The sequence below is a fragment of the Lolium perenne genome, chromosome 4 (assembly GCF_019359855.2).
Source record: "Lolium perenne isolate Kyuss_39 chromosome 4, Kyuss_2.0, whole genome shotgun sequence".
NCBI lineage: Eukaryota > Viridiplantae > Streptophyta > Magnoliopsida > Poales > Poaceae > Lolium > Lolium perenne.
Window position 1 is genome coordinate 311,910,092 of NC_067247.2, and position 17,189 is coordinate 311,927,280.

At 50.7% G+C, this 17,189-nt stretch overlaps 2 protein-coding genes and 1 long non-coding RNA gene across 3 annotated transcripts; 1 reads left to right on the top strand and 2 right to left on the bottom strand.

Annotated features, from left to right (window-relative positions):
* The first annotated feature begins 3,696 nt into the window (after positions 1-3,696).
* Positions 3,697-4,623, top strand: LOC127349034 (uncharacterized). Its single transcript, XR_007880090.2, has 2 exons — positions 3,697-4,222; positions 4,325-4,623. It is a non-coding gene; the product is annotated as an uncharacterized lncRNA (long non-coding RNA).
* Positions 4,624-7,934: 3,311 nt separating this feature from the next.
* LOC127296129 (uncharacterized) lies at positions 7,935-9,638 on the bottom strand. The gene has a single exon (XM_051326156.2). It carries the CDS (start codon positions 9,308-9,310, stop codon positions 8,000-8,002), a length of 1,311 nt encoding a protein of 436 aa, XP_051182116.1. The 5' UTR covers positions 9,311-9,638; the 3' UTR covers positions 7,935-7,999.
* Positions 9,639-13,332: 3,694 nt separating this feature from the next.
* Positions 13,333-15,276, bottom strand: LOC127296130 (protein ENDOPLASMIC RETICULUM-ARRESTED PEN3). Its single transcript, XM_051326158.2, has one exon. The coding sequence runs from the start codon at positions 15,194-15,196 to the stop codon at positions 13,760-13,762; it is 1,437 nt and encodes a 478-aa protein (XP_051182118.1). The 5' UTR covers positions 15,197-15,276; the 3' UTR covers positions 13,333-13,759.
* Between the last annotated feature and the right edge of the window lie 1,913 nt (positions 15,277-17,189).

A 17,189-nucleotide genomic window follows, 5' to 3' on the forward strand; every position in this document is an offset into this window, starting at 1 on the left:
ATATGTAGAATTCCCCGCTTCACCAGGGGCCAGAAGGACTTAAAGAAGATCACTGGGAGACCGTCTGGGCCAGGAGCAGTGTTAGTCTTCATGTCGTTGACGATATTCTCCAACTCAACTTCTGAGAAGGTAAGGGCAAGGTTATTATTCTCTTCAGGCGACACCCGATGTTGCTCAAGCCACGTCTCAGGGGCCAACCCGCAATACCTAGAAGCAGAGGTGCCCAGCAGCTCGCGGTAAAAGGCATACACATGTTCCTGAATTAACCGCTGGTCCGTGATGGGACCGAGAGGGGTATTGAGCATTGTGATCTGGCATTTACGCCTCCTGCCGTTAGCCACAGCATGGAAATAGGCCGTATTTGCATCCCCTTGCAAGGCCCACCTAGTCCTCCCCCTTTGTTTCCAGTGTTCCTCCTCCACCCTAATCAGGTGCAGCGGCTGTTCTTCAAGATGGTATCTAGCTGCCCAGCCCTCTTCGTCCAAACCCGCAGCGTCAGCTTGGAGATCAAGCTGCGAAATCTGAGCCAGCAGGTTCGCCTTATCCTCTTTGGAGTCACGGCCCAGGTTGTGACTCCAGCCTCTAAGGTGTTGTCTGAGTCCCGTACTCATAAAGTTCCACCAGTCAACTATGTCGCGACCTCTGACTTTACGACTGAGGTCCTCCCAGGTTGCTTGTACTAGCGGATGGAAGTCGTTCCTTTCTAACCAACTAGATTCAAAGAAGAAACGATTGCTGTGGACAGGGAGCCCTTCCCCTGTGTCAAACACCAGCGGCGTGTGGTCCGAGCCCAAGCTCGTTTCCGCAGACAAGGAACAGAGGGGAAACAAGGTTTCAAACGATGAAGATATGAACACTCTATCAAGAGCTGAGCGCACCGGGTTAAGCTGCCGGTTTGTCCAAGTGAACCTCGCCCCTGTGCGAGGGATCTCTCTAAGGGCCCAAGCTGCAATATGATCGTTAAACAGGTCCATCAGAGGCCAGTTCAGGTTGCTGTTGTTTTTGTCTTCCGCAGCGCGAATCAAGTTGAAATCTCCACCCATGACCAGGGGCCTGGTCGTCGCCGCCACCTTCTCGGAGATCTCTTGGAGGAAAGCTCTTGTCCTCCCATGGTCAGCCGGACCATAAATGCCAATGAAATCCATCGTGCGGTTCGTCACCCTGTGAAGAACCGCCACGCTGATGAAGAACTAACCTTTGTCAATCGAACCCACTTCGAAGACGCTATCACGCACTCCAATGAGCATCCCGCCCGATTGTCCATTTGCCGGCAGCCAGGACCAGAAAAAGTTCTCCCCAACTTCAAGACTTCGTAGCTCCGCATCTGTGAAGTCCTGCTTGATGGTCTCCTGCAGCAAGACCACGTCGATCTTATGAAGGCGCAAATAATCCTTTAGGAGGGTTCAGCGCCCCTTCCTGCCGAATCCTCGGATGTTCCAGAAAAGGCATCTCATTGGGAAACCAGTTGCATTGCCCGTGCTCGGCGGGTTAGAGGACGAGTACCGATAGGATTTGGTCTAGACGCAGCCCTTCTGCGCTTCGACCTGATGGGCGATCTTCTAGGCGCTTCTTTCTCCGGCGCTAGGTCCCCCCTTGGGACCTCGCAGGGAGGAGCAGTTTCCGTAGGGCCCTTTTTCGCTTCGTCGGCCTTCTTTGTAGCCGCTTCTTCGGCCTTGTTCTTGGCCGGTTCTTCCTCAACCTTCTGCCTAGCGGCAGCTAGCTCCGCCTGCGCTAGCTCCTTAGCTTGGATGAGCGCCACCAGTTGCGCTGGCGTCTTATCAACCGATTTAAAAAGAATACAGCTATCCTTTGCCACATGCAACAGGTGTTCAACCGAAGAATCTTGAAAGGCAGTAAACTCCGCAATGGGAGACGTACCTAGGATCTGTGGCGATGATGTAGAGGTGGCCGTCTTGGACGCCATAGACTTGGTCGTATCATTCTTGTCCGCAGCGATGCGCACCGCGCGCTCCAGGACTGGACCGTCAGTGGTGCCCTTGCCCCGGGCGCTCTTCCTTTCAGCTAGCGCCGGTGCTGCCTTGGAGCGGGGTGCCCTTGTCACCGTGGCCCCTAGCGCCGGGATGGGAGAATCTTCAAGCAGAAGCTGGCGAACAGTGGCGCTGTGCGCGATCGCCGGCGCGTGGTGGAGGCCAAGATTGCTAGCAGGGGAGTTCTGGCCCACCACCGAGTCATCCGCCACCCTTGCAGCCTCAAGCATCAGTCTCCTTGAGGGCCTGTCGTGGTTACTCTTGCTTCTCTTCTCGTTGTCGCGCAGCAGCTGTTCTTTGGAGGCCTGTGGGGAGGGGCTTCCCAACCCTGCCTCTGCTCTGTCTTCATGAGACAGCCTGATCGCCTTCCCTGGCGTAGGGTCGCTCTGTTCCGCATCCATGGGATCATCAGGTGTGTCACAAATGATGGATAAGGAGGCTTGCTGAGTGTCGGAAGAGCCAGGAGGCGTTTGCGGCTGTGGTTGGGCCGCCGCATTGTGCAAGATCTTTGCCATTAGTGGGAAAATGTCCCCGCCTTCAGTGAGGTTAGAGCCATATTGCGAGAATACCGAGGCCGGAAGCTGCCCCGAGGTCTTGTACGAGCGAGTGGCAGGAGCAGCAGGAACATGTTCCTTTGATTCTGAGGGCAAGAGGGGCACGGATTTACGACCAGCACCACCAGCCCCTCCCGCCGGGGCTGAGGCAGGTTCCTTGTCATTCTTGCGGTGGCGCCCGCGGCGTCCGTCCCAACGTTCTTCATCAGTCTCCTCATAATCCTCGTCTTTGTCCTCCTCTCCCCTTTGGTCTGGTGCCGGCGGAGGGCCCTGGGGCGGCGAGTCACCAACATGTTCATCTTCTCGCTCAACACGGATGCGGTAGCCTTGCATATTAACGAACAAGGTGATGTACTCCTGAATCTTGACCGGCGCACGGCAGCCCACAGCCATGCGGATGGGAGCAGAAGGGTGCTCAAGGGATTTCAAGTCCACCCCAATCGGATGTCCCAGCTCGCGGGTGCTAAGAAGCAGTCTATCAGCATGTCTGAGCGGCGGAGGCACTCCGACAAGGCGGACCCAAGTCTCCACCAAGGTCTCCGAGGCCAAAGGGTCGCCCACTTGCACCGTGATCAGGGCCTTAAGCTTGCTAGTGGGGAGGGTCAGGCCACCACCTCTGATGGCAATCCTCAAGCTCTCCTTGGAGGGGAAAACAACCGCAAAGTCCGATTGGCTAAGCTGGCGCACCTGCCAGTCCCAGTTTTCATCGACCAAGTCCTTAAATTCCTCCTCGACTTCTTCTTCTGTCAGACGGCCTTGCTCGATGATGACGGTGGCAGAGTTGGCAGTGGGTTGTTGAAGTTCTTCAGGTGGCACCTCACAGCACACGAAGCCCTGCTGGCCATCCCCATACCCAGCCCAGAAGGGAGCAAGGGCCTTGGAGAGCGCGGCACACATCGCCGAGAGATGGCCGGTTTTCTTGCAGTTGACGCGGAAGGGGTCGTTGGTGCATTCGGCTTGAACGTGTCCTTGCTTGCCGCAGTTGTAGCAAGTAATGTGTGCCGTGTCCGGATTAGCTGGCCCTGCCACCCCAGAGGCAGCGCCGTCGGCGGTCAGCGAAGGAGGACCCGACCCTTGCGGCGGACGCGGTTGCCTGGTCCCTTTCTTGTTCGGCCCCCTGCCAGGCTCGCGCCCGCGCGGCCCAGGAGGGGGAGACGAAACCGGTCGTCGTCACGGCGCCAGGACGAGCTACCCACTCGGTCCCCATCGCGATCCCGCAGCCGCTGCTGCCTGTACTGCTCTTCCTGCTCCCGCTCGAGCTTTTGCTTGAGATCTTGGTCGCGGTTGCGGCGGTAGCCGCCCTGGGACTCTTTGAAGGAGCGCTTCCCGTAGTAGGAGTTCCCGTAATAGTATCTAACTTGTCTAACACTGAAACTTGTTCGAATCTGCCTCGATTCCTCCCTCCCTTTCATCCCCTACCTCGTCACTAGCTCGATCCCCATCAAGGTTGTAACATGGAATTCAGAGGCCTTGCGATCAACGCCATCGGCGTACTCATGTTGGCTCTGGTCCTACATCAGACCCAGGTGGAAGCCTGGGTTTGCTGCTGCAGCTCGGAGGCGCCGCCCAAGCCCGGATGTGAGGGACGACATTGCTACAGGGAGGAAAAGCGTTGCTGCTGCCTCCTGGAGCGGGGAGATAGATGCGCCTATCCTTGCATCGTCATCGCAGCCTTCTCAGGTACAAACTACAAACCAATCGTGACGTTGTTGTTATTTCACTCCATTGAGCTTATTTATTTGAAAATGTATACGCGTGCATGTTTTCGTTTGATTTGCGAAGGATTACAAGATGCACACGGAGCGGAAGCCATTGTTGACGTTGCCAAAGCTGCTGCTTAATCAGGCAGCTGCATCTGCATGGGTACAGTCGTACAGAGTACAGACTCTGCAAGGCGCTGACCATGAATTCATGGCATGTTCTTCATGTCTTCAGTAATTAATCAGATGTTTTAGTCAATAATCATTTATGTCATGTATCAGTAGTTTACTTTTTCTTTCAGTAAGAGCTGGCCTCGAGAGAAACAATACCGAAAGTACGCTTTATGAATCACTGCAAATTGATTTGTCCATTGGTCAAAATGTCGTTTTTTACCACGAAACGCCCGTGTCGTGTTCCAGCATCTGAACTCCCTACGTCCCCCCATTGTAATCCATGCATGCAGCAAAAAGAAGAAAAAAAACTATGCAGAGGCCTCAATGTTGAAATATCAGTGAATTGCTCTTTGGTGAACTGACTCGGTGTGTGCAATTCTACATCACCATGTCCAACGAGCATGGTGAGAGAGAGAGATATGCATCTAGGTACACTAAAAAAAATCTGATCGATCAGCACTGGCACCATCAGCGGATGCAAGATAGCGAAGCAAGGAACTAGTGAAATACAACCAGACAGGGCATAAAGGACCAACCTACATGTTCGTGAATATAAATTTGGGGAGCAATACTGCAGTTTTGCTTTTTTTTATATAAAGAACGCTTGTATTACTTAAAATATAAGTATTACACTCGGTCTATGCATAGCTAAGACTTACACAGCCCCAAAACAAACCGAACAAAGGTAAAAGTCGATAGATATAAAACAAGAAAGAGCCGTGGAACTACGGTTGAGCGGTCCAATCCTGAGAGTATGCTGCCACTCATGGATAACAATATCCTTCGCCGTGTCCTCCAACCGTATAGACACCTCCGTAAATAGATCGCGATGCTTCACACGCTGAAGCGACGACCATGAACGGAGCAAAATGATGCACCGGTAGATAACCTGCATGAGAGAAGCATTTTTGTTATTAAAAATCTTGTAATTTCTACATAACCAAAGTGACCAAATAACAGCAATCGCTCCCACCCTAATAAGTTGTTTAAACCTATAGTCCACCCCACTGAGGCAATTGCCAAAAATATTAGCGACACTACCTGGTGGGTATAAGGTAGAACCTATTTCGATGATTGACCATATAGATTTGGCAAACCGGAATTGTAACAATAAATATTTAATTGTCTCATCGTGATGACACAAGATACACTTTTTAAATTTCTTGCCAATTACGTTTAGCAAGATTGTCTTTAGTAAGGATGACCCCCACGAAGATACCATGCAAAAAAACTTTTTTTTTCCTTTAGAGGTATCTTCATCTTCCAAATAAGCTTATTATTTACTACCGACTCAACATTTTGGATCAACGCTTTATACATGGAATCTAGAGAGAATTTGTACCATTCTCATTAAGATTCCACTAGAACTTGTCTGACTTACTCTAACGATTGCCTTAAATGGATGGACACCAAACACCCAACAAGATCTCTTCTGAACAATATAGAGGGCGGAGAAGTCTCCATCACCTTAGCCAAGGTATCCCCTTTATGACGCATAATATTGTATAAAGCCAGATAGTGTTCTCAGAGAGTGGCATCCCCGACCCACGTGTCCTCCCATAACCTTATCTGATACCCATCCTTAATAGAGAATGAACCAAATTAAAAGAAGTACTTATTCGTCACCATGAGTCCAAACGAAAAGTGAGAATCCCCTAGTTTCCAATATACCTAGGATATCGCCTTCGAGCTAACATACTTTCTTTTAAGAATGGTTTTCCAGACCCTATCCTCGGTGAGTAGTTTAGCCAACCATTTACCAAGCAGCGCCCTGCTCTTAACCTCGAGGTCATGAACACCGAGCCCCCCTTGATCCTTGGGACGCACACAACTCCCCACTTTGTTAGCCGGTATTTCTTCATCTCGCATCCCCTTGCCAAAAGAATCTTGATCATAAATAATCCAAACGATACAAGATTCCCTCGGGTAACTGGAAGAAAGATATTATATACAATACCATATTGATTAATATTGAATTAATGAGTACCAGTCTTTCTTCCAAGAATAGTAACTTACCCTTCCATCTACTTAAACGCTTTTGTAGCCTTTACTCGACGTGTTGTCATTCAGCCAAAGTAAGCCTCCGAAACTAATTCGGAATGCCTAGATAGCTAATTGGAAACTGGCCCACCCCATAGCCAAAAAGCTTGGCATATAGGTTCGCCTTGTCTTCGGCCTCGCCGAAATAGAACAATTTTCTTTTATAAAAATTAATTTTTAGTCCGGACAGCTGCTCCAAATATGATGAAATTAATTTCAGATTTCATGCTTTACCTTTTTGTTTGCTCAGTCTATCTGGACTGCTTTTGTATAATAGGATTTAATTAGAAATAGGTATTATGTTTCATCTAGGAATATAAAGTAAAAATATTCCTATAGTTGAATAAAATCTGGAGTTGTGTTGTATTAAGTGAGCATGAATTTCTTATCATTCAATGAGCATCTTATATTTCATAAAATTTGGGGGTTATATAGTCCTTACGTAAGGGCCACCCTATCCAACTTTCAGGCATTAGGATACGTTTAAAGCGCGGATGATTATCATAAGAGATTCTCACCATATCATAAGATCCGTGTTCTTGAAATTCGACACTTCTGCAAATCCAGAATGCAGAAGACGGAAGGAATTCTAGGATTATCCTTTTGGGCAAAGACTTTTATGCAAACTTCTTCTGGATTATCTAAAGAAAATCATATCATCGGCATATTGAAAGATAGATGCCCACCATCCACAAGGTGAGGAACCATCCCTTCAATTTTCCCATTAGTCTTAGCTCGATATAGCAAGCATACCCGTCACAATGTTAAAAAGAACGGGTAATAACGGATCGCCTTACCTTAAACCTTTTTTTTCATCTAGAAGTATCTAGCAACGCCATTGTTGACTTTAATGGCAACACTTTCTCTGAAAACAAAGTTATGAATGAGAGCTCGCCGGTCATCATCTGCAGTTTCGCTTCCGTACTACTCCCTCCGTATCGGTTTAACAGGCACGCACGTAGTTCAAGAAAACACTTGACCATTATTTTGGTTAATAAAATATGGAAAATATGTCACAATAACTATATCATTGGAAACCTAATTTGAACATGAATCTAATGGTATAGATTTTATTGACATATAATTTATATTTTATTAACCAAACTAATGGTTGAACTTTGCAGAAAAGAACATGCACCATATGGCAGTCAACTGAAAGATAGATGCCCACCATCCACAAGGTAACCACAAGATAGACTGCCATTCATCATCATCAGTTGACTGCCATTCATGGGCCAAAGAACCAAGCAACGAGAAGAGATGGTAAAGAAGAACATGCAGCATCACTGCGCAAGCAGTCGATCCAATCCAGCGACGCCACACTGCCGCCGAGTGCTGACTGCTGATTGCTCAATCCGGCCAAAAGCTGAGATCGCCGCCGTGATCTAGTAACCGACTGAGTGGTGACGGCGAGTGACCACAGACGTGCCATGCCGGCGCCATGCCGTGATCTAGTAACCTAACGAGGGAGAGGGATGGAACAAGCAAAACGGGGAAACGTCTATACACTACCATGCACGTGCCATGCCGGCGCCACCTACGGCTAGCTGCTGTACATGATGACGAAGCACGGGAGCACGGCCCGGGGGTTGAACACCAGCAGCTCGGCGTCGTCCTCTCCCCGCCGTCCCCCGCCGGCCGGCGACGCGGGCACCATGGAGTCGTAGCCCACCTTGCCGCCGTCTCCCGCGGCGCCGCCGCCACGGACGACCCGTCCCGCCACGACGCGGCACACGAGCATGGCGCGGCGCACCTGCAGGAACGCGAACTCGCGCTCCACGTCCTCGGGCAGCGACGCGTGCGCGGCCCGCGCGGAGGAGTAGGTCGCGATGCCGTCCACGTCCGCCTGCTTGCCGGCGAACCCGTGGCGGAGGATGGTGCAGGCGCAGCAGTATGGGCTCCCACACACGCCGCCGGCGCCCAGGGAGCAGAGCGTGGTGGCGCAGTGGAACCGCAGCCGCTCGTTGCCGTCCGCGACGCACCGCTCCTCCTCCACCCCACCAGCCGTTGCGCGGCGGGCGGCGCGGGCGCGGACGAGGTCGCGGTACTCCTCGAAGCGGGAGAGCGCGCGCGGGTTGTGGTGGATCCTGAGAATGCGCGTGACGACGGCCGCTGGGGGCTCGCCGTCGGCGCCGGACGACGGCTGCTGCCAGCCGGCGAGGAAGATCATGCGGATGATGTTCGTGCTGGAGTCGACGTGGGAGAGCTCCGACAGGGAGTGCTTCATCGCCTGGTGGAGCTCCAGCTGCTGCGGCTTGTCCAGCACCTCGCCGCACGCCTTGCACGGGAACACGTCCCCGCGGGCAGCGAACGACCGGGACAGCCGCCTGGTGGTCGCCTGCGGCGAGCATGGCACGGGGGTGACGCCGAGGGAGCGCGGCGACATCGGGGACAGGAACGGCGACGCGCACGGCGACGACGGCGCAGACAGCAGCACGGACGACGCGTGGCGCTGCGTCACGGATGAGTGGGCAAGCGGCGATGATGACACGGTGGTCGTCGTCACGGCCGCTTCTTCCTCTGGAGCAGCATTCTTGGGTCCGGAGGAGGAGGAGGAGAAGATGCGGTGGAGGTAGCAGCGCAGGTTGGTGGCGAGAGACGACACGTGCCTGCTGCGCCTGGCCCTGGCCCTGTCTTCAGCAACGGTGGAGGACGACACGGCCGGGGAGAAGGCGAGCGGCGATATCTTCCTCCTCTTGCTGCTGCCGACGACGACGCCATCGTCTTCCTCGTGCTGCTGGGAGGCAGAGCCAGGGGAGAAGCAGCATCCGGATTGGCCAACGTGGAGGAACATGAGGAAGAAGAGGGAGAGGAACCCGCGCAGCAGGGAGCTGCATCTAGCACCACCCGCCATTAGTCCCGATCACCGGTGCGGTCACCTGCAGCTCGGGCTCCAGGGATGGCGACTCAGATCATGATCATGCCACGACAGGGCTCGGGCTCCAGAAGTGAAGGAGGGAATACTCGGATGGGTTAACGGGAGAAGCAAACCGAGGACGGAGGTGGAAAGGGGAGGGAAAAGTGTGGGTGCTTAAAAGAGGAGAAGGAACATGGGCTGGATCCTGGATGTGTGTGTGTGTGGCTGTGTTGGCGAGAGGACGGAAGCAGAAAGGCGATCCGGGGACAGCAACAGAGTGTCCGGGTACACGCACGAATCGGTTAAATCACTACCTAGGATCAATGCAGATGCACCCCGGCTAATCATGCATCACGCAAAGCGTACAGTCGTGCACTCAGCTGGTGCCGATGGTGCTTGTCACTGTACTCTTCCCATCAGCCAGGGCCATGCGCCATTACGCCGGGGAGATGGCTGATGGGGATGCAGGAACTTGCGAAGAGAAAGAAAAAGGACGGCCGAAGTGGATGCGCTACCAGTCGGAGACCAGCTTGATTCCGATCAGTTCAGATCAGGTCAGGCTCGTCGGTGCACCGGACCGAGAAGTGTAGGTTCGGAGGGAGCTATCATTATTCATCCTGATGTCTCCTCTCTCCATCTCCATTATACATCATCGCGTCCCGTCTTGGTCTCGCTCCATTATTATTACTCGTCTACAGAGGCCAAGACTAGAAAAATACCCAACGGGCTCGTCGTCGGCGTCGACCACGGCTTGTCCTGCCCCCCTGCCGACTACCGTGCTGGGCTGGCCGCGCTACGATGTGCGGCCGTGCCTGCTGCAGCTAAACCCCAAAGAAAACAGTCGAGGCAACGGACGGTACAGGGTACAGAGGACGGGACAAGATCCGCCCTGTTCCAGCGAACAGTCGAGGCAAAACGTGCAGCCTGACCGAGCAGATCCCGTCGCCCTCTTCATCATCGACCTGCACGCTCGACAGAACGAGCTGGACTCCGGCATAAAATACGTACGATTCGGCGAGAGCTCGGGAAGATAAGATAATGTTACCACGCTCCTAGCGCCAGCTTAATGGCGTGGTTCCATGTGTGTCATCCTCAAGACTCGAACACGGCCAAAACAGATGGGAGGCCACGTCCACGGTTGCACAATCATGTGCATCCAGCTCCAGCTCCAGCTCCAGGTACAATGTACTCGAGTGTGTGGAATCCAAGACGGGCGATGCAACCTGCAAAGCAACGTTAAACACCTCAAACCTGCGTCTAACACAAGAAACGAATGATGCTGGTGCCCGGCAAACAAAGACAGTCAGTCAGACAGACCGGGGTTCTTGAGATTCGGCACCATCACGGTGTCCTGGTCAGACCTGGTGGCCTGGTGGGGTTATGCAGTACCGTTAGCAACATATTTATGTTCCTAAATGAGATCTTCTTAAGCAAAAGAACACTTCAGCACATGCTTACAGTACAAAGAGACCACTCCGGTGCGATTCCAGGATATCATCAGCACGGATGGTTACCTGGTAAAGCAAGAATCCAAGAATTCTAATCCTAGAAGTGGCAGGAACTTTAATGAACAAACTGTCCAACTCCAACTCCAAGCATGCATGCACCAAGATAATAAAGATCAAAGTACATTATGCAATGAAGTATACAACCAACGGGCTGGCCCACCACAATGCGGGCATAACCTATGTTGGTTTATGATATGACACCACGCAATCCTATTTGGTCTCAGAACACTACATTTCTTTTCCTCAAAAAGAAAAAAAACTACATCTCTACTCGGGACAACAGCTAATTTCATACCTTACCTCCCAGTATGGCACCAAGGGTGATTACATAGCATACATTGCCTTGCTTTTAATGTGGATAAGAACGAAAAAATATAACCTGATGACCATTCAATATTAGCCTAGGACTTCTCCTACCATATGCGCGATCTAAAAGAAATTTAAAACAAAAAAATAAAGATCAACTCCAACTCCAACTACAGGCATTCACCTACATAATAGAGGTCATGGAATGAAGTACAAACGGCCAGGCTAGCGCGGGAGGCCATGATGTATGCAGAACAGCATATCTGTTAATTTATGCTATGGTACTACATCCATTGCCTCATGCACCGATATGTTGCGACGATCACACATACCTATTCAATGATTCAAAACACCTACATTTCTACTTCATACAACAGTTAAGTCCATATGTCAAAACCCAGCAATGTTTCCAGCCTATATAATGTGCACCAGGTAAGTAAACATATTAGGAGCAGTAGATGAGCAACAAATTATAGAACTGAACCAAACATGTCTGAGACTCCAAGTAGAGCAGGAAGGGTGATTCCATAGCATACTGCCTAGCCTTTAATTTGGACAAGAACGAAATATGATCTTATGACCATTCAGTATCAGCAAAGAACTCTCACTGCCATATGCTGATACTAATAGTAATTAACTATTAAAAAAACTAATAAGCTATCATGCGAGTACAGGCTTTTAGTTATCTCTTCCTTTGTACTCCCTCCGTTATTGTTGTCATGGTTTTTGTTCAAATTTGAACTATTGAACTAAAACCAAGACAAGACTTATGGAACGGAGGGAGTATCATTCTAAGAGCTGTACAAATCTATTGTTGCAAATACTGTTATGGTGACCCCATTTACCACATAGAATACATTGTTAAATATGAATGGAAGCTGTATTTTGGTGTAAGTGAACTTAGGTCGTGATGTTACACAAAAACCAGTCCCAGTTCAACAATTCATTTGTACCATTCAACACTCCAAACATAAGCATCCTGGCAAACACCATAAAATTATTGCCCATACTTGAAATTTGGCAAGTCATGAAAATTCGAAAGACCCAACAGAAGATTGTACCATCAGGTGGTCGGATTTGCACTGGCAAAGAGGCTACTCTGGCGACAAAGCAAGGGTCACAACTCACACCTGGGCGCTGACTTTTAAGATTGAAAGACGAAGACATCTATTTTGATGCTTAGTTAACATTTTCCTTTCATGATAATCAGTAGGGTAAGCCCTGAAGAAGGCACCTTTTTTTTCAAAAATGTCTGTCCTAGACCATGGACTTGATTCCAGAGTCAGAAATCAGCTTGTGACAACTTTACTGACGCAAACCTCATAGCACTTTTTTCCCAAAGAGTTCTCCAAAAGCTATATTTCCAACAAATCTTTAATGTGTCTACTCTATAACTTCCAAGAGTTTTGTGAGAAGTACTACCCAATGGTACAATTGGCGATAAAGGAAACATAAAACAGTTCAACAGGAGTTCCATGAAAAAAAAATACCGCAACATTCTCAGGTTTGATTGCATAACTAATGACCCATGTTTCTAACCAGCTAGATACAGGGGGACAGGCATGTGCTAAAAAATGATTACATAAATCATTCGACTGTAAAACACGTCTATGTTATCCCACGCTTACTTTTGCAGGTTAACTACACAACAGAGGAGTAAATCACTCGGGCAATGCTATAGAACAGAATAGATAATTGACACAAATACTACTACTCTATCAACTTTTCCAACCAAAGACCGAGTTATTATTTGGAGAACATTGGAAGAGCAAATCGGTAATATTTGAAATCTGATATCAAGTTTATGAGTTGCACAATGCATAATTTCGTGAGTCATAATCTACTAATTTTCTAATTCTTAGAAAATCTATAAAGAGAAAGAGACGAAGAGATAATTCTGCTACCAGCAATACCAGACCTCTCTCAATGTTCCTACGTGGCACCATCTAATAACCGCACATGTCAGATTTTTGCCTTTGTGGCATAGACTTAATGAGGAGACATCATGAAACTATTTCTTATCCTAGATACCAATACATCGATCGTTAAATCTTTTACTCATCATCCAATAAGATACATATGATATTACTAAAAGTGCAGTATACATATCAAATACTTGTCTATATATATTACTACCCATTGGGATGGTGAGTATATAATTGACATAGTGGGTTACATATGAAAAATAAGAGATGGCCACTAGGGTTGGCATCAATTCTTTTTACCATTTTAAAAGAATAATGGTAACTTGACAAGTTCTGGCAAGTTGGTCTCAACTGATGATGCTCTGACAGGATAATCACAAAGTAAGCTGAATAACAAGATTGCACTATATTTAGGGTGCTAGGAACTAATTGAATAACAATCTTGTAAAAAACCTAACTCTTACTGAAAGGCTAAGGGATTACAAATATATGCTTAGACCAAAGAAGGTTGCTTCAGTTATGCTCGCATCGAATGCATCTGTAGTGGGAAGAAATGTAATGTTACCACATCAAATCTTGGAGCAGAGTTCAGACAGGAAGAACCACATTCAGGAATTAAATTTATGCCTGAACTGAACAAAGAGAACATGGCAGTGATCCTCTACTAGAAAATGTACTTGTTACTTCTTTCGACAGTCAGAAAATTGCTATGAGAGAGAGATAGCACCAGCTAGGCGGGAGCTCTCCCACACTTCCACAACTGGCATGTTTTCCCTGGTCAGAAACAAGCGGTCTCCACCCCCTTCCATCATCTCTATCATCCCACGCTTAGAATCCTCTTCTGCGTCCATATAGCTGCTTCTGTAACTATTTTCATTAATTCCTTTGCTGTCAAGTACCTCCTTTGCTCTTGGCTGCTCTCCCGAGTTGTCTCTGCCATTTTGCTGTTCTTCCAGTCTGGACCAAACCTCCAATCCATCCTTCCGGCTGACAAACACCTGGGACTTGTAGCAATGCAGAACACTTCCATGACCCCCTCCACTCTCTCTTGGTCCCGATGACATATACACCCAAGGGTCGTCACTGAGGCGCCTCAGGTCAGCAGCTCCAATGTCTCCTGACTTTGAGCACACCTTGTAAAGCACCATCTGCTTCACATCCACATCTGCATCTGCAAATGGATCTCCGAACCTGCTGCTTCTTCCAGACCCCCCTGGCTCGCTTGTCTCCCAGACGACATTCCCAGAGCGAATGTCCCACAGCCGCATGTACCCGGAGTAGCCAAAAGCCCCTGAGCTCACAGATGAAGCGAACACCAGCCCAAGCTCCTGCAGGTGCACTACTCGACCCGGCGAAGATGACTTGGCCGCAGTCCCACCTTGCCGGCCAATCTCCTGCACTGGCTTCAGAGTTACAGGGTCAATCGCCAGGATGCAGTTCTCCCGGTGTGAGCACTCGAACGTAGCGAAGATCGGTGAATTCGTGTCCGCGGCAGAGGCGGGAGGACGAGCGGCAATGGCGATGACCCTCGCTTTGAGGACGCGAAGGTCGGACGGGTCTGCCCACTCGACGGAGGCGACGTGCCGGCCTTCGAGGAAGTCGTACACGTGGAGGCCGGGGGAGGAGCTGGACCCGACCACGGCGAGGCTGGTGGACAGCTGCCGGAGGGAGGTGGCGCGGTGGAGGTGGGTCCGGAAGGTGGTGAGATGGTCCAGCGCCGGGGAATAGTAGGTGAGCTGGCCGGCGCCGTGGGCGAGGCAGAGGGAGCCGTCGTGGTGCGCGGCGAGGGCGGTGGGGAAGGGCTCGGAGGCGGGGGAGAGCGTGGATGCGAGGGAGGCGGAGAAGCCGAAGAGCGGCGGAGGGGAGAGCGCGGCGAGGAGCTGGGCGTGGAGGCCGTAGAAGAGGGCCTCGTCGAGGAGGATCCGGGCGGGGAAGGCCGGCGGGGAGGAGGGGGCGCGGATGGCGGAGAGGATCGCGGAGAGGAGGGCGGGGTCGCGGTCCACGAAGGTTGGGGTTGGGGAGGGATCGAGAGAGAGGGAGAGGGAGAGGGAGCTTGCCTCCAACGCGAAGAGCTTGCCCCCCACGTTTAGCTGCTTCGCCGTGCCACTCCCTCGTCGGCCGGCACCGGCGGCGCTGGTTTCCATGGATGCTGTCGCTCACCACTCTCTGTTTCGGGGAAACCCACTGCGCTCTCTTGCTCGGGATGTTGCGCTTGTCCGACGAGGAGACGACTTTTCCAGACTTCGGTTCAGGCTACTGGATAAGAATGGAAGCTGGGCCAGCCATGTCCGGCCTGAAGTACGGGCCGAGCAAGCCCTAACCTCTCTTTTTTTTTTTTTACGATGAAATCCGAGTTCTATTTTTTCTTTTGAAAAGGGAGCAAAAGTTTTGCCCCATTCTATTAATTAAAAAGAGATTTTACAAGAATGAAAACGAGATTATTATAGGGGATTACTCTCCAAACATCATTTCACCCAAATGTTTTGCACCCGCGCGAACCCACAACCGAGCCTCGCTTTTAACTTTATCAAAGATGACTTTCAAGGGCGTGCTTATTGCGGAATACCCTTGCGCTCATTCCAAATTTCCCAAGTGACAAGTAGCGTAAGCAAGCAAGAAGATAGCTTTTCTATTTGGCGTCGTGCCTCCCGCCATCATGTTCCACCGAGTATAGATAGAGACCCCTCCATTGCCTAGGATGGATGGTAGGGATGCCGATCTTGTCCTTGATGGCATCCCAATTAGGCCATCGACGAAGGGGAAGGTGCATATTCATGACATCTGGCTCAGGGGTATTTTGAGGTCATGCCCAAAAAAGGCTGTTTTGAGTTGATAAATTAAAATTTAACAAGTATTATGATAATCACAAGTTGTGATTGGAGAACAATTGGCTCTAAACGCGCCACGATTAAATTCAAAAACTCTACTCTCACGTTTCAAGCATATTTGTGCTAGTGTATACCAATTGGTGAAGAGTTGCCTACTTATCACAAAGCGTGATGAAAATTTAAAGAAAAAAAAGGCAATTTTTTTCGAGAATACACCCTGGAAGGTGTATTAATATATAGAAGAGGGGGCAAAGAAGCCCGGCGACGCCGCAAGCGGCAAGTTCATGCTGCCAACATGGGGTGGCAGCTCCCCGACCCAAAGCCTACTCTCCTAATTGCCACCACAACTCCACCGGCTCCGGGAAGCCAAAGCTATCACTACGAAAGAGCCCAGCTAGACGCCACCTCCCATACTCTTCCCTGATCTTAGTCTTGATCGCCAGGACCGCCGGCCTCGCCGAATTGAAGACGACATCGTTCATGTGCGTCCAGATGGACCAGAAAACCAGGATCAACGAAGTCCATAAGTCTCGCTGCGAGGCCCCTAGTCCTGGTCTAGTAGTCCACCAGGAGACCAGGTCCTCGTCAGCAGCAGGTAGCCACCCAAGCTTACCCCAACGGCTCAAAGCCCATGTCCAGACCTCCCGAGCCACGACGCATCCCAGAAAGCGAGTCTTGAATCGTCTCACGGCTCCCCGATTGCACAGGGGGCAAGAGGCCGGGGCGGGAAGGCCACGCCGCTGCAACCTGTCAGCTGTCCAACATATGTTCCTTGAGATGAGCCATGCGAAGAACTCGCAGGAGTAGGGGGCACGCGAGCGCCAGATCTGCGAGGCTGTCGGCGCCCCTACCCTGCCCGCGAAGAAGGCCCGATAGGCCGAGCTCACCGAGAACTTCCCATCAACAGACCAACGCCACACAAACTCATCCGAGCACTCAGGAACCAACCGTGCAGCGCCCACCACACGCCAGAGGAGGAAGAACTCCGCCACCGCGGCATGCCCCAAGTCTGGGCCACAGTCGCGCAGCCATTCACCGCCAAGGCCCTCCTTAACCGTGCGAGTACTAACCTTGCGGCTGGCCACCAAGGCTAGGAGGTTTGGCGCAAGGTCGGCGACCCGCGCCCCATTGAGCCACCTATCCTTCCAAAAGAGCGCACGCTCTCCATCGCCCAAGATGACCACAGTAGCAGACTCGAAGAGGGCTCTAGCCAAATGCGGAATCTGGAGGTTGAATTCCGCCCAGGCTTTGGTCGAGTCTACCCTTTGCAGCCACACCCAACAGGAGCGCAGAGCAAGGTTGAGGTGGC